The following is a 23,695-nucleotide window of genomic DNA, read 5'->3' as shown; positions in this document are numbered from 1 at the left end:
CATTACTTACCCTGTATTATACTCCAGAGCTGCGCTCACTATTCTGCTGGTACAGTCACTGTGTACATACATTACATTACTTATCCTGTATTATACTCCAGAGCTGCGCTCACTATTCTGCCGGTGCAGTCACTGTGTACATACATTACATTACTTACCCTGTATTATACTCCAGAGCTGCGCTCACTATTCTGCTGGTGCAGTCACTGTGTACATACATTACAATACTTATCCTGTATTATACCCCAGAGCTGCGCTCACTATTCTGCTGGTGCAGTCACTGTGTACATACATTACATTACTTATCCTGTATTATACTCCAGAGCTGCGCTCACTATTCTGCTGGTGCAGTCACTGTGTACATACATTACATTACTTACCCTGTATTATACTCCAGAGCTGCGCTCACTATTCTGCTGGTGCAGTCACTGTGTACATACATTACATTACTTATCCTGTATTATACTCCAGAGCTGCGCTCACTATTCTGCTGGTGCAGTCACTGTGTACATACATTACATTACTTACCCTGTATTATACTCCAGAGCTGCGCTCACTATTCTGCTGGTACAGTCACTGTGTACATACATTACATTACTTATCCTGTATTATACTCCAGAGCTGCGCTCACTATTCTGCTGGTGCAGTCACTGTGTACATACATTACATTACTTACCCTGTATTATACTCCAGAGCTGCGCTCACTATTCTGCTGGTGCAGTCACTGTGTACATACATTACATTACTTATCCTGTATTATACTCCAGAGCTGCGCTCACTATTCTGCTGGTGCAGTCACTGTGTACATACATTACATTACTTATCCTGTATTATACTCCAGAGCTGCGCTCACTATTCTGCTGGTGCAGTCACTGTGTACATACATTACATTACTTATCCTGTATTATACTCCAGAGCTGCGCTCACTATTCTGCTGTCTGTATTCCTTACTGTGTACATACATTAAACCCCCTTGTGTTATGTAGTACAGACTAGCTCTCCTCTGCATTATAGTCGCTCGCTTGTGCTATCCTGTGACTGATAACCGGCATGCTGACTGTTTCCTATCAGTATCTTGGTTCGGTTCTGTCTGTAGTTGGTATTTCTCTGGTTTTCTCAATGTTCCCAGTAGTTTTGCCTTGGTGTTTCTTGTGCTTGATGTGATATGTGACATGACTTCCTCTGTAGGTTCTCCGCTCCCCCCTGTCGGCTCCTCCGATCCAGACGTTCCACTTAAAGATGATGATTCTCAGTGTAATGAGTCTCCTGAATGCAACGAAACCCCACAGGGCAAGTAATACAAAGAGGGAAGTGAGACCATTGTAACCTGAGAAGACTGCGGCGTTCTAGTCTACGTTATGGGGTATATTCACATGGTGCGGTTGGGCCTTGTGCCACATGTTATGGTCATGTTGTATTTTTTCCAAAACTGCGACACTTTTCCATGACCTTGGAAATTTTGCAATGAACAAGCGCCATGCGGTGTATCTATGGCGGTGTATGTGGGAATTAGCGAATATCGACGGGAATCGTCTTTGTTGCTTTTCTGTAATTGCAGCAAATGCGCCCAATGAGCCGCAGAGCTGTACAGTCTATTGTGTCCCTGTGGACTGCAAATGTACAAGTGATCCCCTATCCACAGGTGGGGGGCCAAATATGAGACCAGGGATCCCCTCAACTGTGTTATTGGGGGGTCCGATCACTCATGCACTGCTCCATTCATCACTATGGGACTCCGACTGCCCAAGGTCACCAAGCAATCCCACAACATGAATGGAGCAGCAGAGTTCCTACATGTAGATCTTAGCGGGGACCCCTTATCTTCTGATTGTTGGGGGTCCCTGCACTCACACCCCCACCAATCACTGAACTTTAGCTGTACAATTATCTGCATTAAATGGGAATAACCCGTAAGAATAAAGGATTATTTGCTAGTATTGTATTTTGTGCTTAAAATCTCACTTTCCACACTTGCAGATGAGAAGTCGGAGCCCCCTCCCCCGTACCTGCCGCCAGATTCCCCTGCAGACCCTGCTGAAGTCTCTTTCACCATCCCGTAAGATACCTTGGTGTTATATCTGCCATAATCCAGGGGTCTCCATGTTCAGTGGTTGTCGCCGCAGGCCTATGTGACACTATATAGAATACGCTATATACTGTATATACGTGTGTAACCAGTATATAGAATACCATGGCCCTTGTATATAGCCTTACACATTGTATCACTTGTCTCAGCTCATATCTCATCTCTGAAGACGACGCCAGACAAGCTCTACTATTATACATCCAGAAGAAACGCTTCACCAGCTCGCGGCCCGCACAGGGCATGACCCTCCGGAGCCTCCAGCCTTTTAACACTTTCAGGGTGCGCGTCCTGTTACAGGGGTGACCGTGAGGGGTTTGCTGAGACCCAGGTTAGAATTGTCATTTAACCCTTTCTTATTCCTGTCTGCTATTTAGTATCGGCTGGAATCGTTCACAGAGACGAGGATCTGTAAGTGGGCGTATGACCCGTATTCTGGTGAGTGATGCTCAGGCTCTTCTTACACATTAGTACCCCTAAAATGCAAAAAAAATCAGGGGGGCTTATTCACCCGTGCACGTATTCCTCCAAGTGCATAAAAAGTGCAGTGGGTAACATTAGACCCCATCCATGTGCAGGGCCCCACAAGCCTTCCATGAGTCTGGAGCCTGCAGGGTCGGGATCTTATAGCTCTCGGCTTCCACCCCAGGGACCACCAAGGAGCTAAAGTTTATATTGTGCCCCTCCTGACCCCAGACATCAGGGAAGAGATTCTATAAGGCGCTGCACCCTGAAAAGTCCTTTTGCCAAATAATAGGATAGAAAAACTGAGTAAATAATCTGCTGAGATCAGAAGTGAGTGCGCAAAAGTCTGGAAGTGAAGGATGTGCGAAAGTGCAGAGCCCAGGTGAATCCTGGCACACGAGGGGTCAGCACTCCTGGGGCACTTCTGCACCTCTGCCCATTATCTGATGTCCTCTGGTCACCTGCAGGGGGCGCATTGAAGCCCGATGTGTACACCAAGTTCTGTCAGCTATACAAAGGCCTCCGATTGGACACTAAGAAGAACCGACAGGACCCTGGATCTTAGCCAAAAAGGCCTAAGCTGAACATCAGATGAATCAGCATCCATCAATAACAGCTTGCTGATGGTTTCCATCTAGTTTAATGCTGATGCTGGATGTCATAGTGATTTCCCTGTTTGTGTCTTATATTGTGCTGTGTAGTGATACAATGGTGCGGTGCATTGTGCACATTGTGTATATACATCAGTCCAGCGCACAATAAGCTTTAACCATCTCTGTTTCCACGGACAGGAGGACAGGTGGACGGTCCTGACAATGGCCCATCTCCTGACCCTTGGACTCTCCAAGCAAAGCCCACATTTCTCTTTGTTGATGCAGAGCACTGTATGCCGCTACCCCACACATCCTCTGTAGAGGTAACCAAAAGGTCTTCACTGTCTCAAAAAAGTTCTTTAATACATTCTGTCTTATTTCTAGGTCACATAGGTCGGTATTCTAGTAGCTTGTTCCCTTCACCATGCTGGGTCTCTTCTTTGCAGAGCTCAATAATAATCTAGTACTCAGTACGCTCCTGAGCTCCCCCTAGTGGTGACGGCAGGCTTAATACATTCTGTCTTATTTCTAGGTCACATAGGTCAGTATTCTAGTAGCTTGTTCCCTTCACCATGTTGGGTCTCTTCTTTGCAAAGCTCAATAATAACTGAGTACTCAGTACGGTCCTGAGCTCCCCCTAGTGGTGACGGCAGACATCCAGCTTTCTATAAGGAAGAAAAGAGGAACGCATGGGGCACAGGCATAGGACACAAATGCTTTGGGGGGTCTTTGCCACACAAAGTGAACAGTTTCTTCTTTAAAATGTGAACTAGGGATAGCACAGGTAACATAAGAGGGGACAATGAGACCTAAAGACCCCCAGGCCCTGTCAATCCCACCCACGCACTGATGAGATATGGATCGGGCGCTGATTCTTCTCATATATTTTGTAAAGACAGAAATCAGCCAATTGATCATAATCACAAAATGTATCACAAAGTACAATCTGTATACACAAGAAGACACAATGTCTGGGCTCACATCATTTATTTTGTCACACAGAATGTTATTTTGTGACATATTGAGGGGAAGTCATTAATCCTCTCTGACACACAAAAACCAAACGCGTGCAACAAAGTAACAACATGGACGACACTCCGAGACACAAAATAACAACATGGACGAGACTCCGAGATACAAAATAACAACATGGACGAGACTCCGAGATACAAAATAACAACATGGACAACACTCCGAGACACAAAATAACAACATGGACAACACTCCGAGACACAAAATAACAACATGGACGAGACTCTGAGACACAAAATAACAACATGGACAACACTCCGAGACACAAAATAACAACATGGACGAGACTCTGAGACACAAAATAACAACATGGACGAGACTCCGAGACACAAAATAACAACATGGACGAGACTCTGAGACACAAAATAACAACATGGACGAGACTCTGAGACACAAAATAACAACATGGACGAGACTCTGAGACACAAAATAACAACATGGACGAGACTCTGAGACACAAAATAACAACATGGACGACACTCCGAGACACAAAATAACAACATGGACGAGACTCCGAGACACAAAATAACAACATGGACGAGACTCCGAGACACAAAATAACAACATGGACGAGACTCTGAGACACAAAATAACAACATGGACGAGACTCTGAGACACAAAATAACAACATGGACGAGACTCCGAGACACAAAATAACAACATGGACGAGACTCTGAGACACAAAATAACAACATGGACGAGACTCCGAGACACAAAATAACAACATGGACGAGACTCTGAGACACAAAATAACAACATGGACGACACTCCGAGACACAAAATAACAACATGGACGAGACTCCGAGACACAAAATAACAACATGGACGAGACTCCGAGACACAAAATAACAACATGGACGAGACTCTGAGACACAAAATAACAACATGGACGAGACTCCGAGACACAAAATAACAACATGGACGAGACTCCGAGACACAAAATAACAACATGGACGAGACTCTGAGACACAAAATAACAACATGGACGACACTCCGAGACACAAAATAACAACATGGACGAGACTCCGAGACACAAAATAACAACATGGACGAGACTCCGAGACACAAAATAACAACATGGACGAGACTCCGAGACACAAAATAACAACATGGATGACACTCCGAGACACAAACTAACAACATGGACGACAATCCAAGACACAAAATAACAACATGGACGACACTCCGAGACACAAAATAACAACATGGACGACACTCCGAGACACAAAATAACAACATGGACGACACTCCGAGACACAAACTAACAACATGGACGACAATCCGAGACACAAAATATCAACATGGACGAGACTCCGAGACACAAAATAACAACATGGACGACACTCCAAGACACAAAATAACAACATGGACGACACTCCGAGACACAAAATAACAACATGGACGACACTCCGAGACACAAAATAACAACATGGACGACACTCCGAGACACAAAATAACAACATGGACGACACTCCGAGACACAAACTAACAACATGGACGACAATCCGAGACACAAAATATCAACATGGACGAGACTCCGAGACACAAAATAACAACATGGACGACACTCCGAGACACAAAATAACAACATGGACGAGACTCCGAGACACAAAATAACAACATGGACGACACTCCGAGACACAAAATAACAACATGGACGACACTCCGAGACACAAAATAACAACATGGACGAGACTCCGAGACACAAAATAACAAAACATTTCATCAAACAGAAAAATTCACAAAAACAGTTTTGTGCAGAAAATTACTGTCATTGCAAAATGATTTTGTTCATTCTAAAAAATTTTTTTTAAAAAAGTTGCTTTTGGGCGGCCAAAAATGATTTTTCAGAAAATGATGTGACCAGAAGATATTAATAAACATAATATCAAATGTATTTTGTGTGATCCCCCCCCCAATGTAACTTCTGCAGTGTTGTATTTCCCCAGAGGTGTCCAGATTGTAGAGGTGTCGGCAAGGTGTCGTGTACAGTGTGTTCTGGAACGGGAAGGGTGAGTGGAGATGAGGAAGGAACAATGGTCTCCGCAGAGGAGATTCCCGACCCCCAACCTTCATGTTATATGATCTTACCTTGTACTCTGCACAGAAAACCTGCATGGCATGTGGTGGACTCGGTCGGGGGATGAATAGAGATTCTTGCGGCTACTGTCATGGAAGGGGAAGTAAAAGGTAAGTGGAAATCTTCTGGAGGACATATACCATCCATGTATACATCACTGAGGCCATATACCATGTATACATCACTGAGGGCCATATACCATGTATACATCACCGAGGACCATATACCATCTATGTATACATCACTGAGGCCATATACCATGTATACATCACTGAGGCCATATACCATGTATACATCACTGAGGGCCATATACCATGTATACATCACTGAGGGCCATATACCATGTATACATCACTGAGGACATATACCATGTATACATCACTGAGGCCATATACCATGTATACATCACTGAGGGCCATATACCATGTATACATCACTGAGGGCCATATACCATGTATACATCACTGAGGACATATACCATGTATACATCACTGAGGCCATATACCATGTATACATCACTGAGGGCCATATACCATGTATACATCACTGAGGACCATATACCATCTATGTATACATCACTGAGGACCATATACCATGTATACATCACTGAGGCCATATACCATCCATGTATACATCACTGAGGCCATATACCATGTATACATCACTGAGGACATATACTATGTATACATCACTGAGGACATATACCATGTATACATCACTGAGGCCATATACCATGTATACATCACTGAGGACATATACCATGTATACATCACTGAGGCCATATACCATGTATACATCACTGAGGCCATATACCATGTATACATCACTGAGGACCATATACCATCTATGTATACAACACCCATGTAATTGGCCAAACTAGCTGCAGTGGTGGATACAGTTATACTTGGTAGGTCCATGGACATAGCAATTGCACCATTTAGATGCAAATCATCCCCATTACTCATCTCCCCTTTCCATGCTGATTCTGACAGATCACTGTATGGCGGTATTATTTATGATGATATAACCCTACTCACTGCTCTCTTCCTGCAGGTGCTCCCGCTGTCACAGATCACTGTATGGCGGTATTATTTATGATGATATAACCCTGCTCGCCACTCTCTTCCTGCAGGTGCTCCCGCTGTCACAGATCACTGTATGGCTGTATTATTTATGATGATATAACCCTGCTCACCGCTCTCTTGCTGCAGGTGCTTCCACTGTCACAGATCACTGTATGGTGGTATTATTTATGATGATATAACCCTGCTCGCCGCTCTCTTCCTGCAGGTGCTCCCGCTGTCACAGATCACTGTATGGCTGTATTATTTATGATGATATAACCCTACTCGCCGCTCTCTTCCTGCAGGTGCTCCCGCTGTCACAGATCACTGTATGGCGGTATTATTTATGATGATATAACCCTACTCGCCGCTCTCTTCCTGCAGGTGCTCCCGCTGTCACAGATCACTGTATGGCGGTATTATTTATGATGATATAACCCTACTCGCCGCTCTCTTCCTGCAGGTGCTCCCGCTGTCACAGATCACTGTATGGCGGTATTATTTATGATGATATAACCCTGCTCACCGTTCTCTTGCTGCAGGTGCTTCCACTGTGACAGATCACTGTATGGCGGTATTATTTATGATGATATAACCCTGCTCACCGCTCTCTTCCTGCAGGTGCGCTCGCTGTCACAGATCACTGTATGGCGGTATTATTTATGATGATATAACCCTGCTCACCGTTCTCTTGCTGCAGGTGCTTCCACTGTGACAGATCACTGTATGGCGGTATTATTTATGATGATATAACCCTGCTCACCGCTCTCTTGCTGCAGGTGCTCCCGCTGTCACAGATCACTGTATGGCGGTATTATTTATGATGATATAACCCTGCTCGCCGCTCTCTTGCTGCAGGTGCTCCCACTGTCACAGATCACTGTATGGTGGTATTATTTATGATGATATAACCCTGCTCGCCACTCTCTTCCTGCAGGTGCGCTCGCTGTCACAGATCACTGTATGGCGGTATTATTTATGATGATATAACCCTGCTCACCGCTCTCTTCCTGCAGGTGCTCTCACTGTCACAGATCACTGTATGGCGGTATTATTTATGATGATATAACCCTGCTCACTGCTCTCTTGCTGCAGGTGCTCCCGCTGTCACAGATCACTGTATGGCTGTATTATTTATGATGATATAACCCTACTCGCCGCTCTCTTCCTGCAGGTGCTCCCGCTGTCACAGATCACTGTATGGCTGTATTATTTATGATGATATAACCCTACTCGCCGCTCTCTTCCTGCAGGTGCTCCCGCTGTCACAGATCACTGTATGGTGGTATTATTTATGATGATATAACCCTACTCGCCGCTCTCTTCCTGCAGGTGCTCCCGCTGTCACAGATCACTGTATGGCTGTATTATTTATGATGATATAACCCTACTCGCCGCTCTCTTCCTGCAGGTGCTCCCGCTGTCACAGATCACTGTATGGCGGTATTATTTATGATGATATAACCCTACTCGCCGCTCTCTTGCTGCAGGTGCGCTCGCTGTCACAGAACACTGTATGGTGGTATTATTTATGATGATATAACCCTGCTCACCGCTCTCTTGCTGCAGGTGCGCTCGCTGTCACAGATCACTGTATGGTGGTATTATTTATGATGATATAACCCTGCTCACCGCTCTCTTGCTGCAGGTGCTTCCACTGTGACAGATCACTGTATGGCGGTATTATTTATGATGATATAACCCTGCTCACTGCTCTCTTGCTGCAGGTGCTCCCGCTGTCACAGATCACTGTATGGCGGTATTATTTATGATGATATAACCCTGCTCACCGCTCTCTTCCTGCAGGTGCTCTCACTGTCACAGATCACTGTATGGCGGTATTATTTATGATGATATAACCCTGCTCACCGCTCTCTTCCTGCAGGTGCTCCCGCTGTCACAGATCACTGTATGGCGGTATTATTTATGATGATATAACCCTGCTCGCCGCTCTCTTCCTGCAGGTGCTCCCGCTGTCACAGATCACTGTATGGCGGTATTATTTATGATGATATAACCCTGCTCGCCGCTCTCTTGCTGCAGGTGCTCCCACTGTCACAGATCACTGTATGGTGGTATTATTTATGATGATATAACCCTGCTCACCGCTCTCTTCCTGCAGGTGCGCTCGCTGTCACAGATCACTGTATGGCGGTATTATTTATGATGATATAACCCTACTCGCCGCTCTCTTCCTGCAGGTGCTCTCACTGTCACAGATCACTGTATGGCGGTATTATTTATGATGATATAACCCTACTCGCCGCTCTCTTCCTGCAGGTGCTCCCGCTGTCACAGATCACTGTATGGCTGTATTATTTATGATGATATAACCCTACTCGCCGCTCTCTTCCTGCAGGTGCTCCCGCTGTCACAGATCACTGTATGGCGGTATTATTTATGATGATATAACCCTACTCGCCGCTCTCTTCCTGCAGGTGCTCCCGCTGTCACAGATCACTGTATGGCGGTATTATTTATGATGATATAACCCTACTCGCCGCTCTCTTCCTGCAGGTGCTCCCGCTGTCACAGATCACTGTATGGCGGTATTATTTATGATGATATAACCCTGCTCACCGTTCTCTTGCTGCAGGTGCTTCCACTGTGACAGATCACTGTATGGCGGTATTATTTATGATGATATAACCCTGCTCACCGCTCTCTTCCTGCAGGTGCGCTCGCTGTCACAGATCACTGTATGGCGGTATTATTTATGATGATATAACCCTGCTCACCGTTCTCTTGCTGCAGGTGCTTCCACTGTGACAGATCACTGTATGGCGGTATTATTTATGATGATATAACCCTGCTCACCGCTCTCTTGCTGCAGGTGCTCCCGCTGTCACAGATCACTGTATGGCGGTATTATTTATGATGATATAACCCTGCTCGCCGCTCTCTTGCTGCAGGTGCTCCCACTGTCACAGATCACTGTATGGTGGTATTATTTATGATGATATAACCCTGCTCGCCACTCTCTTCCTGCAGGTGCGCTCGCTGTCACAGATCACTGTATGGCGGTATTATTTATGATGATATAACCCTGCTCACCGCTCTCTTCCTGCAGGTGCTCTCACTGTCACAGATCACTGTATGGCGGTATTATTTATGATGATATAACCCTGCTCACTGCTCTCTTGCTGCAGGTGCTCCCGCTGTCACAGATCACTGTATGGCTGTATTATTTATGATGATATAACCCTACTCGCCGCTCTCTTCCTGCAGGTGCTCCCGCTGTCACAGATCACTGTATGGCTGTATTATTTATGATGATATAACCCTACTCGCCGCTCTCTTCCTGCAGGTGCTCCCGCTGTCACAGATCACTGTATGGTGGTATTATTTATGATGATATAACCCTACTCGCCGCTCTCTTCCTGCAGGTGCTCCCGCTGTCACAGATCACTGTATGGCTGTATTATTTATGATGATATAACCCTACTCGCCGCTCTCTTCCTGCAGGTGCTCCCGCTGTCACAGATCACTGTATGGCGGTATTATTTATGATGATATAACCCTACTCGCCGCTCTCTTGCTGCAGGTGCGCTCGCTGTCACAGAACACTGTATGGTGGTATTATTTATGATGATATAACCCTGCTCACCGCTCTCTTGCTGCAGGTGCGCTCGCTGTCACAGATCACTGTATGGTGGTATTATTTATGATGATATAACCCTGCTCACCGCTCTCTTGCTGCAGGTGCTTCCACTGTGACAGATCACTGTATGGCGGTATTATTTATGATGATATAACCCTGCTCACTGCTCTCTTGCTGCAGGTGCTCCCGCTGTCACAGATCACTGTATGGCGGTATTATTTATGATGATATAACCCTGCTCACCGCTCTCTTCCTGCAGGTGCTCTCACTGTCACAGATCACTGTATGGCGGTATTATTTATGATGATATAACCCTGCTCACCGCTCTCTTCCTGCAGGTGCTCCCGCTGTCACAGATCACTGTATGGCGGTATTATTTATGATGATATAACCCTGCTCGCCGCTCTCTTCCTGCAGGTGCTCCCGCTGTCACAGATCACTGTATGGCGGTATTATTTATGATGATATAACCCTGCTCGCCGCTCTCTTGCTGCAGGTGCTCCCACTGTCACAGATCACTGTATGGTGGTATTATTTATGATGATATAACCCTGCTCACCGCTCTCTTCCTGCAGGTGCGCTCGCTGTCACAGATCACTGTATGGCGGTATTATTTATGATGATATAACCCTACTCGCCGCTCTCTTCCTGCAGGTGCTCTCACTGTCACAGATCACTGTATGGCGGTATTATTTATGATGATATAACCCTACTCGCCGCTCTCTTCCTGCAGGTGCTCCCGCTGTCACAGATCACTGTATGGTGGTATTATTTATGATGATATAACCCTACTCGCCGCTCTCTTCCTGCAGGTGCTCCCGCTGTCACAGATCACTGTATGGCTGTATTATTTATGATGATATAACCCTACTCACCGCTCTCTTGCTGCAGGTGCTCTCGCTGTCACAGATCACTGTATGGCGGTATTATTTATGATGATATAACCCTACTCACTGCTCTCTTGCTGCAGGTGCTCTCGCTGTCACAGATCACTGTATGGCGGTATTATTTATGATGATATAACCCTACTCGCCGCTCTCTTCCTGCAGGTGCTCCCGCTGTCACAGATCACTGTATGGCTGTATTATTTATGATGATATAACCCTACTCGCCGCTCTCTTCCTGCAGGTGCTCCCGCTGTCACAGATCACTGTATGGCTGTATTATTTATGATGATATAACCCTACTCACCGCTCTCTTGCTGCAGGTGCGCTCGCTGTCACAGATCACTGTATGGCTGTATTATTTATGATGATATAACCCTACTCACTGCTCTCTTGCTGCAGGTGCTCTCGCTGTCACAGATCACTGTATGGCGGTATTATTTATGATGATATAACCCTACTCACCGCTCTCTTCCTGCAGGTGCTCTCGCTGTCACAGATCACTGTATGGCGGTATTATTTATGATGATATAACCCTACTCGCTGCTCTCTTCCTGCAGGTGCTTCCACTGTGACTATGGTAAAATAAAGTGTTCAACATGTTCTGGAAAACGACAAGTTATCAAGTACATACAAGTCAAAGTAAAATGGTATGGAGTGTGAGAATGTTACCGCATAAACAATATTTTATAATACTGCAGATATCACCCCCACCCCTCTCCGATACCCCAGTAATACAGAATATCTGCTGACTGCTCGCACTAGGAGAGGCTCGGATTGTTCACATTGCATTAAAGGAGACCTCTCACCAGCTCCACTTTGAATGCTTTCATACCTGCCACTGATTTGGGTACAGTTGGAGTTTCTCCTCTAGCCCCCACCATTCCTGAGTTATCAGTGCAGGCTCTGTACTGTCAGGAGGGCGGTCCTTGGCTGGAGAAGATAGTCTAGGACTGCCCACCTGACAGTAGTGATCCGAATTAGCATATTGAAAGCTCATAGTACTGATTGCTCAGGAATGGTGAGGGCTGGGGAAAAAATCACAACTGCATCCAAATCAGTGAAGTGGCCTATTGAGGGGTTGGTGGAGGTGGTGAAAGGTCCCCTTAAATAATGAGAGATGTATATAGCTGTATACAGGGGCTCCTCCTAGTGCCAGTGTGGAGATACCAGGCATCGGTCTGATCCTGAGCCTATTGTTCAATAACAGGACCCTGGACTAACCCTTTAACCTCTGGCTGACCATCCACAGCCACTTTATATGTCCATGTGGTCGGCAATAACTGCAGCAAGGAGCAGGGAAAGCGGGGAGAGAAGGCAGGGACGGTGCAGCACCCTGATCGCTGTATACACTGCCCTCAATCAGCACTATGTATACAGCGGCCATTATACAGTCACATGATCCGCACGAGCTGCTGCATCATAGGAGACCCAGATCAGCTCTGCACTGAAGACTAAAAGCGGAAAATCTGCAAAAAAAACATAAATATCACTTTAACATAACTTGCTAGAAATTGGATAGATGGTTCCTATGGGGCCCAATAGATTAATGGCACTGACCGTGTCTATAGGGTCCTACTAATCTGCAGATACCCTTACACCCAATAGATTAATGGTCCTGACCGTGTCTATAGGGTCCTACTAATCTGCAGATACCCCTACACCCAATAGATTAATGGTCCTGACCGTGTCTATAGGGTCCTACTAATCTGCAGATACCCATACACCCAATAGATTAATGGCACTGACCGTGTCTATAGGGTCCTACTAATCTGCAGATACCCCTACACCCAATAGATTAATGGCACTGACCGTGTCTATAGGGTCCTACTAATCTGCAGATACCCCTACACCCAATAGATTAATGGTCCTGACCGTGTCTATAGGGTCCTACTAATCTGCAGATACCCCTACACCTAATAGATTAATGGCACTGACCGTGTCTATAGGGTCCTACTAATCTGCAGATACCCCTACACCCAATAGATTAATGGCACTGACCGTGTCTATAGGGTCCTACTAATCTGCAGATACCCCTACACCCAATAGATTAATGGCACTGACCGTGTCTATAGGGTCCTACTAATCTGCAGATACCCCTACACCTAATAGATTAATGGCACTGACCGTGTCTATAGGGTCCTACTAATCTGCAGATACCCCTACACCCAATAGATTAATGGTCCTGACCGTGTCTATAGGGTCCTACTAATCTGCAGATACCCCTACACCCAATAGATTAATGGTCCTGACCGTGTCTATAGGGTCCTACTAATCTGCAGATACCCCTACACCCAATAGATTAATGGTCCTGACCGTGTCTATAGGGTCCTACTAATCTGCAGATACCCCTACACCCAATAGATTAATGGTCCTGACCGTGTCTATAGGGTCCTACTAATCTGCAGATACCCCTACACCCAATAGATTAATGGTCCTGACCGTGTCTATAGGGTCCTACTAATCTGCAGATACCCCTACACCCAATAGATTAATGGCACTGACCGTGTCTATAGGGTCCTACTAATCTGCAGATACCCCTACACCTAATAGATTAATGGTCCTGACCGTGTCTATAGGGTCCTACTAATCTGCAGATACCCCTACACCTAATAGATTAATGGCACTGACCGTGTCTATAGGGTCCTACTAATCTGCAGATACCCTTACACCCAATAGATTAATGGCACTGACCGTGTCTATAGGGTCCTACTAATCTGCAGATACCCCACACCCAATAGATTAATGGCACTGACCGTGTCTATAGGGTCCTACTAATCTGCAGATACCCCTACCCCCAATAGATTAATGGCACTGACCGTGTCTATAGGGTCCTACTAATCTGCAGATACCCCACACCCAATAGATTAATGGCACTGACCGTGTCTATAGGGTCCTACTAATCTGCAGATACCCCACACCCAATAGATTAATGGCACTGACCGTGTCTATAGGGTCCTACTAATCTGCAGATACCCCTACACCCAATAGATTAATGGCACTGACCGTGTCTATAGGGTCCTACTAATCTGCAGATACCCCTACACCCAATAGATTAATGGCACTGACCGTGTCTATAGGGTCCTACTAATCTGCAGATACCCCACACCCAATAGATTAATGGCACTGACCGTGTCTATAGGGTCCTACTAATCTGCAGATACCCCTACACCCAATAGATTAATGGCACTGACCGTGTCTATAGGGTCCTACTAATCTGCAGATACCCCCACACGCCCCTCTATCACAGAACTATGATGTGCCAATAAGATCCTGCAACACTGCTTTGTCTTTTTTTTCCAGGGAAAATCACAAATCTGAGTTTATTGCCGACCACAAATCAGATTTCACAACCGAACTCTTCGCAGATGCGTCCGGAGAAATCGCCTTCTCCCATGGGCAGCAAACGGTGAGATATAAAGGGGGGCTCTAACCCTATTCACAGATCATAAAGGAGAACCAGGCTCCATAAGGGCACAATATTCACTGAAGAAAGAGACATTGATACAAAATAGAAAACTTCACTTTCATTGAAAAAGTATATAAAATATAGAAGAAAAAAGTCAGTGAGACCTCTGCATATAGTGTGACGTGTGCAAGGTGGTAGGGACACCGTATCCCCGCCTGTCCTGAGGCCACAGGTCTAATGTCACATTAACAGCACCGGGAAAGGAAACAAGGCCCAGTACACGGGTAGAAGAGACTTCAGCGCTGCAATTGTCGTATATAACTGACTAAACTGCCAAACTGGATAGCCCAAGGGTGCAACCAAGGGGGTGTAACAAAGGGGGTGCAACCAAGGGGGTGCAACCAAGGGGGTGCAACCAAGGGGATATAACCAAGAGGGTGTAACCAAGGGGGTATGACCAAGGGGGGTGTAATAAAGGGGATGCAACCAAGGGGGTGCAACCAAGGGGGTGTAACAAAGTGGATGCAACCAAGGGGATATAACCAAGGGGGTGTAACCAAGGGGGTGCAACCAAGGGGGTGTAACCAAGGGGGTGTAAGCAAGAGTATATAACTGAGAGGATATAACCAAGGGGGTGCAACTGAGAAGGTGTACAATAAAGATGGAACGTCACACTTCTTAATGTGCAAGAGTAGTATTTATTCGTATAAACATTTTTTGGTATATTGCATACCTTCATCAGACTCTACATGTGGTTACAAAAAGAACAGAAAACATACAGAAAAAAACAAAAATCAATATTATGCACTTCCATATAATATTTACAGAATATGCAGATTAGGAGCCATTCACGGTAATGCAGGTATGAGCACGATTCCGGTCCAGAAAGAATTTAGATATGTTATCTGGTCGAGGTCAAGTGACAAGACTGGAAAGGCATAGGTGGGTGGAATACAAAGGTAGTTATATAGCAAAGATTAAGGAAGAAATAAATTGTGAGGGTAATAGGATGCAGAGCTACATATAGTCAAGTGACATAGCATACTGTTGTGAAAATATGCATATAAACACCTATACCTTCATATGTTAGGCAGAGGTATAACTAGGATTTCCTGGATTTTAACTCAGGTAGAAAATGATCTCTGTAAAGCACAGAGAAGGTGAGTCAGCAAGGACACAAGCCACAAATGAAGCAATTATAAGCAGTAAAACTTCAGTAATAATCATCTAGCATAAATTTCTAGTCGCAGTCTATGTACATATTAACAGCTTAGTTTGACACCTGCATAACCTTCAATGAAGATACATGTATGCTGTGTTAGATAAAAGGCTGCACTGGCCTATGCAAATACAGAGACAAGTATCCGGAAATACAGAAATACATAATGAGAGCTCGTTGTCAGGCTGATAACTTACCTCCGCACGGGGAGCCTGCAGGGTCCGCTCATAGATACAAAGTACAGGTATTAGGTAGTGTGTATTGGCGCCAAAAAGTAAAGCCATACGGCTGGTAGGAAGGCACACGGTCTCAGATGTCTGGGGTAGGACCTTTAAACAGCCGTAGACCAATGGGCGCTGGTACAGCACGCATGCCCAGATGGGCTGCATACAAAAAGCTGGGGAAGGGCATCGTATAAATATGCGCATGCCTAATGGGTCCCGGTTTGTCGGCTGAGCATCGCAGAAGTTTGCGCATGCTCAGTATGACTGGAAAGATCCCGGCGTGTCGGCTGTGTCTAAAGTATCGCATTAATTCGCGCATGCTCAGTATGGCAAGCCATAATGTACCAGTGCATAGAGATAGAGACGCAGCTGCTAGAACATAGCAGACGTGCGTGCAAAGTAGGATGAGAGACAACAGCCCATAGGTACTGACTAACTACCCGGAGATACACCTTTATAACTTGTGGATAGTGAAGAATAAACAAAAGAATGTAGAAGTAAGTAGAAAAAAGTGGACAAAAAAAAAGAGAAATAGAATAATGAAGATAGAGAAAATAAAATAAAAATAGAGACAAAATTTTTGACAAAAATTAAACGTGATGAAGCAAAAGTAAAAATTGGTCTAGGCATGCGTGCTGTACCAGCGCCCATTGGTCTACAGCTTTTTAAAGGTCCTACCCCAGACATCTGAGACCGTGTGCCTTCCTACCAGCCGTATGGCTTTACTTTTTGGCGCCAATACACACTACCTAATACCTGTACTTTGTATCTATGAGCGGACCCTGCAGGCTCCCCGTGCGGAGGTAAGTTATCAGCCTGACAACGAGCTCTCATTATGTATTTCTGTATTTCCGGATACTTGTCTCTGTATTTGCATAGGCCAGTGCAGCCTTTTATATAACACAGCATACATGTATCTTCATTGAAGGTTATGCAGGTGTCAAACTAAGCTGTTAATATGTACATAGACTGCGACTAGAAATTTATGCTAGATGATTATTACTGAAGTTTTACTGCTTATAATTGCTTCATTTGTGGCTTGTGTCCTTGCTGACTCACCTTCTCTGTGCTTTACAGAGATCATTTTCTACCTGAGTTAAAATCCAGGAAATCCTAGTTATACCTCTGCCTAACATATGAAGGTATAGGTGTTTATATGCATATTTTCACAACAGTATGCTATGTCACTTGACTATATGTAGCTCTGCATCCTATTACCCTCACAATTTATTTCTTCCTTAATCTTTGATATATAACTACCTTTGTATTCCACCCACCTATGCCTTTCCAGTCTTGTCACTTGACCTCGACCAGATAACATATCTAAATTCTTTCTGGACCGGAATCGTGCTCATACCTGCATTACCGTGAATGGCTCCTAATCTGCATATTCTGTAAATATTATATGGAAGTGCATAATATTGATTTTTGTTTTTTTCTGTATGTTTTCTGTTCTTTTTGTAACCACATGTAGAGTCTGATGAAGGTATGCAATATACCAAAAAATGTTTATATGAATAAATACTACTCTTGCACATTAAGAAGTGTGACGTTCCATCTTTATTATATCTGGGGTTGGGACCCTACGTACACACCCACCCACTACTTTGGGCCTTGCACCCCTCTACTACGTGAGAAGGTGTACACTTCTAGTAAAGGAGACCCCAGCAGTTGTAACAATGTTTCATCCTCCAGGAATTATCCATGTCTTGTAGAATTTCCCTTTAATCCATATTCTAATAGTTTGATGTGAATCCTCCATGTCCCATAGAACTTTCCATCTCCTGTATCTGCAGGCGTCACCCGTCACCAGTTTTCCTGACACATCTATCAACGAAGCATCTGAAAATCTGATACGTGAGCACCAGGCCAAGTTCACATACTGTAAAATAATGAGACAGGTGTGTGATGTCATCATTAGAATTCATGTACAGCAGTTCCTTGTTCTACTAATGGCTGATACAATGTATCTTCTCCCCACAGAGACAGACCATTGAATGGCTGCCGCTCACTAAAGTGAATTATATCTGGAATGGTGAAGAATACAATTACTATGTGTATGGAACTCAGAACAAAGTGTTTACCAAAAAGTATCCCAAAAGCTGCTGCTGCTGCGTAGTCATGTAACCACAAGCGGATGGATAGATAGATAGATAGATAGATAGATAGATAGATAGATAGATAGACAGACATTAGCTAAGCCTCTATTTGTCCCCGGCATGTATATTATATACTCTTCTACTCACCTCTTACCACTCTGATATAATGTGCAGAAGTTAATAAAAATCACACATAAAATTCCTCTCTGCGTGTTGTATTAATCTATTATAATATTTCTGTATATGGAGTTATTATTCTCCTCCATACATTCCGGCTGACTCCTTCTTACTTCCTTTTCTTGCATTTGTTCCCATGTTGTCAGAGTTGCCGGTTACGGCTCATCCTCTCTATAATATCCTGAAATTTTCCCTACTCTTTGTCTTTCTGGAAATCCCAGGTGACAGCTGACAACTCCTGCGACAGCTAGAATGGTGTCTATATTAGTTGTCACCCATCTTTACCAAAGTTCCCAAAGGTAATGTTGGAGTGCATGAATGTTGGGGCCTGGGGAGAGGAGGTCTCAGCTATGCCCTGTTCTCTGACCAAACTCTAAGCTTCCAAATTATGAAGATGTGACCAGCACCACTAGGGGGCGCCATTACAATGTGTGTTATGGGCAGGTTGGATTTTGCTGGGAGTCCTTTGAAGTTTCTTGTGATACTTTCTCTTTCGGAATAGAAACCAGTAAGAGGAAGCTTCAGATAATAATCCAGGAGTGCAAATATAAAGGTGCGAACCACTGACACCTCACTGCACTCCTGATAACCACTGCTCTGACAACACCCTGCACTGAGGACATCCACTGTCCTGACAGCAGCAGGTGAGTAGCTCTGAGCTGTTCCTATCTAGATCAGATTCTGTGCATCACTTTGTTGCTTTCTCACATCTGCACCGCGCTCATTGTGCCCCATTCACATATTATGTACTTGTATTTACTTCACTTTTTCATCTGACCACCCATCTAACCCCAAAATGCAGTTGTCTGACAACCAACGGATATCTGTGACTACGTCCCACATGGGCCAGCTGACCAACCATGAAGGTACCTGCAGTCACTATCCGCTCCTTCCACAATAGTCATCTGTACAGGACACTTCTATATAGAGATATTAGTTACTTATAGAACTCTCTATTATATAAGTGATATTTCTAGATATAATTCATAGACATTTATATTAATTTCCTGTATTTACATTGATAAGCTATGGGATATTTATATTAGGTGGCGGCCAATATAACCCCGAATTTATGGAACCTGAGGGAGATAAAGCAGAGATTCCTAGTAGGAAATAAATCTATCTATCTCCTATCTATCTATCTATCTATCTATCTATCTATCTATCTATCTATCTCCTATCTATCTATCTATCTATCTATCTATGTATCTCCTATCTATCTATCTATCTATCTATCTATCTATCTATCTATCTATCTATGTATCTCCTATCTATCTATCTCCTATCTATCTATCTATCTATCTATCTATCTATCTCCTATCTATCTATCTATCTATCTCCTATCTATCTATCTCCTATCTATCTATCTCCTATCTATCTATCTATCTATCTATCTATCTATCTATCTCCTATCTATCTATCTATCTATCTATCTATCTATGTATCTCCTATCTATCTATCTATCTATCTATCTATCTATCTATCTATGTATCTCCTATCTATCTATCTCCTATCTATCTATCTATTATCTATCTATCTATCTATCTATCTCCTATCTATCTATCTATCTATCTATCTGTGTATCTCCTATCTATCTATCTATCTATCTATCTATCTATCTATCTATCTGTGTATCTCCTATCTATCTATCTCCTATCTATCTATCTATCTCCTATCTATCTATCTCCTATCTATCTATCTCCTATCTATCTATCTATCTATCTATCTATCTATCTCCTATCTATCTATCTATCTATCTCCTATCTATCTATCTATCTATCTATCTATCTATCTATCTATCTATGTATCTCCTATCTATCTATCTATCTATCTATCTATCTATCTCCTATCTATCTATCTCCTATCTATCTATCTCCTATCTATCTATCTCCTATCTATCTATCTCCTATCTATCTATCTATCTATCTATCTATCTATCTATCTATCTCCTATCTATCTATCTATCTATCTATCTATCTATCATCTATCTATCTACCTATCTCCTATCTATCTATCTATCTATCTATCTCCTATCTATCTATCTCCTATCTATCTATCTATCTATCTATCTATCTATCTATCTATCTATCTATCTCCTATCTATCTATCTATCTATCTATCTATCTATCTCCTATCTATCTATATCCTATCTATCTATCTATCTTCTATCTATCTATCTCCTATCTATCTATCTATCTATCTATCTATCTATCTATCTATCTATCTCCTATCTATCTATCTATCTATCTATCTATCTATCTATCTATCTCCTATCTATCTATCTATCTATCTATCTATCTATCTCCTATCTATCTATATCCTATCTATCTATCTATCTATCTATCTATCTTCTATCTATCTATCTCCTATCTATCTATCTATCTATCTATCTATCTATCTATCTCCTATCTATCTATCTATCTATCTATCTATCTATCTATCTCCTATCTATCTATCTATCTATCTATCTATCTATCTATCTATCTATCTCCTATCTATCTCCTATCTATCTCCTATCTATCTATCTATCTATCTATCTATCTATCTATCTATCTATCTATCTATCTCCTATCTATCTATATCCTATCTATCTATCTATCTATCTTCTATCTATCTATCTATCTCCTATCTATCTATCTATCTATCTATCTATCTATATATCTATCTATTTATCTATTCATACACATTTATATTTATTTCCTGTATTTTCATTGATAAGCTATGGGATATTTATTTTAGGTGGCGGCCAATATAACCCCGAATTTATGGAACCTGAGGGAGATAAAGTAGAGATTCCTAGTAGGAAATAAATCTATCTATCTATCTATCTATCTATCTATCTATCTATCTATCTACCTATCTATCTCCTATCTATCTATCTATCTATCTCCGATCTATCTATCTATCTATCTATCTATCTATCTATCTATCTATCTATCTCCTATCTATCTATCTCCTATCTATCTATCTCCTATCTATCTATCTCCTATCTATCTATCTATCTATCTATCTATCTATCTATCTATCTATCTATCTCCTATCTATCTATCTATCTCCTATCTATCTATCTATCTATCTATCTATCTATCTATCTATTTATCTATTCATACACATTTATATTTATTTCCTGTATTTTCATTGATAAGCTATGGGATATTTATTTTAGGTGGCGGCCAATATAACCCCGAATTTATGGAACCTGAGGGAGATGAAGCAGAGATTCCTAGTAGGAAATAAATTTATCTATCTATCTATCTATCTATCTATCTATCTATCTATCTATCTCCTATCTATCTATCTATCTCCTATCTATCTATCTGTCTATCTATCTATCTATCTATGTATCTATCTATCTATCTATCTATCTATCTATCTATCTCCTATCTATCTATCTATCTCCTATCTATCTATCTATCTATCTTTCTATCTATCTCCTATCTATCTATCTATCTATCTATCTATCTATCTATCTTTCTATCTATCTCCTATCTATCTATCTATCTTTCTATCTATCTCCTATCTATCTATCTATCTATCTATCTATCTATCTATCTCCTACCTATATATCTTTCTATCTATCTATCTATCTATCTATCTATCTATCTATCTCCTATCTATCTATCTATCTATCTATCTATCTATCTATCTATCCATCCATCAGCTTCCTTGGTTTTGCTTTTTCTACAGATGAAACCTTCCCTTCTCCTGCTGAGGCCATAGATACAGAGTAAGTTCCTGCAGAATATTCTCTCCTCCTAGGTGTGAACATTTACCTGTTCGGCCAATGGTTACATTGTAATAGGTTTATAGCTGGTTTATGTGCCCGGCCCATCCCATGTTAGTGATTTCACTATTATAATATCCGGATAATTCTTGGACTTTGCACTTTATTCATGGACCTGTTTTTTTTTTTTTTTTTTAAATTAGAAACAGAGAAGGTTTCTGAGCCCGGGGACCCCCGTCTGCCCCTACATTATTGTACCATCAGATACACGTTATCCAACCACCCCTGTGCCAGCAATTACGTCTGCCATGGTGGATTCAGCTTATATCCATCTCTATATTCTTATTATAAAGATGCACACCAGTATCACACAGGATAGGATTAGATACACGGCTCAGTATACAGTATCACACAGGATAGGATTAGATACACAACTCAGTATACAGTATCACACAGGATAGGATTAGATACACAGCTCAGTATACAGTATCACACAGGATAGGATTAGATACACAGCTCAGTATACAGTATCACACAGGATAGGATTAGATACACAGCTCAGTATACAGTATCACAGGATAGGATTAGATACACAGCTCAGTATACAGTATCACACAGGATAGGATTAGATACAGCTCAGTATACAGTATCACACAGGATAGGATTAGATACACAGCTCAGTATACAGGATCACACAGGATAGGATTAGATACACAGCTCAGTATACAGTATCACAGGATAGGATTAGATACACAGCTCAGTATACAGTATCACACAGGATAGGATTAGATACAGCTCAGTATACAGTATCACACAGGATAGGATTAGATACACAGCTCAGTATACAGTATCACACAGGATAGGATTAGATACACAGCTCAGTATACAGTATCACACAGGATAGGATTAGATACACGGCTCAGTATACAGTATCACACAGGATAGGATTAGATACACGGCTCAGTATACAGTATCACACAGGACAGGCTTAGATACACAGATCAGTATACAGTATCACACAGGATAGGATTAGATACACAG

At 42.8% G+C, this 23,695-nt stretch overlaps 1 protein-coding gene across 1 annotated transcript in view; it reads left to right on the top strand.

Moving 5' to 3' along the window:
- LOC142217876 (uncharacterized) overlaps positions 1-23,695 on the top strand; it is a 35,748-nt gene that overhangs the window by 4,104 nt on the left and 7,949 nt on the right. The window contains exons 4-14 of the mRNA XM_075286199.1: positions 1,189-1,290; positions 1,559-1,642; positions 1,978-2,056; positions 2,236-2,365; positions 2,461-2,521; positions 3,340-3,464; positions 6,281-6,363; positions 12,363-12,452; positions 15,106-15,211; positions 18,451-18,555; positions 18,638-18,744. Coding sequence (XP_075142300.1) covers positions 1,189-1,290; positions 1,559-1,642; positions 1,978-2,056; positions 2,236-2,365; positions 2,461-2,521; positions 3,340-3,464; positions 6,281-6,363; positions 12,363-12,452; positions 15,106-15,211; positions 18,451-18,555; positions 18,638-18,744 — 1,072 coding nt within the window. The remainder of the gene's footprint in view (positions 1-1,188; positions 1,291-1,558; positions 1,643-1,977; positions 2,057-2,235; positions 2,366-2,460; positions 2,522-3,339; positions 3,465-6,280; positions 6,364-12,362; positions 12,453-15,105; positions 15,212-18,450; positions 18,556-18,637; positions 18,745-23,695) is intronic.

This window comes from Leptodactylus fuscus, chromosome 9 (assembly GCF_031893055.1).
Source record: "Leptodactylus fuscus isolate aLepFus1 chromosome 9, aLepFus1.hap2, whole genome shotgun sequence".
In the NCBI taxonomy this organism is placed as follows: domain Eukaryota; kingdom Metazoa; phylum Chordata; class Amphibia; order Anura; family Leptodactylidae; genus Leptodactylus; species Leptodactylus fuscus.
This window is presented reverse-complemented; position numbering and strand designations above follow the sequence as displayed.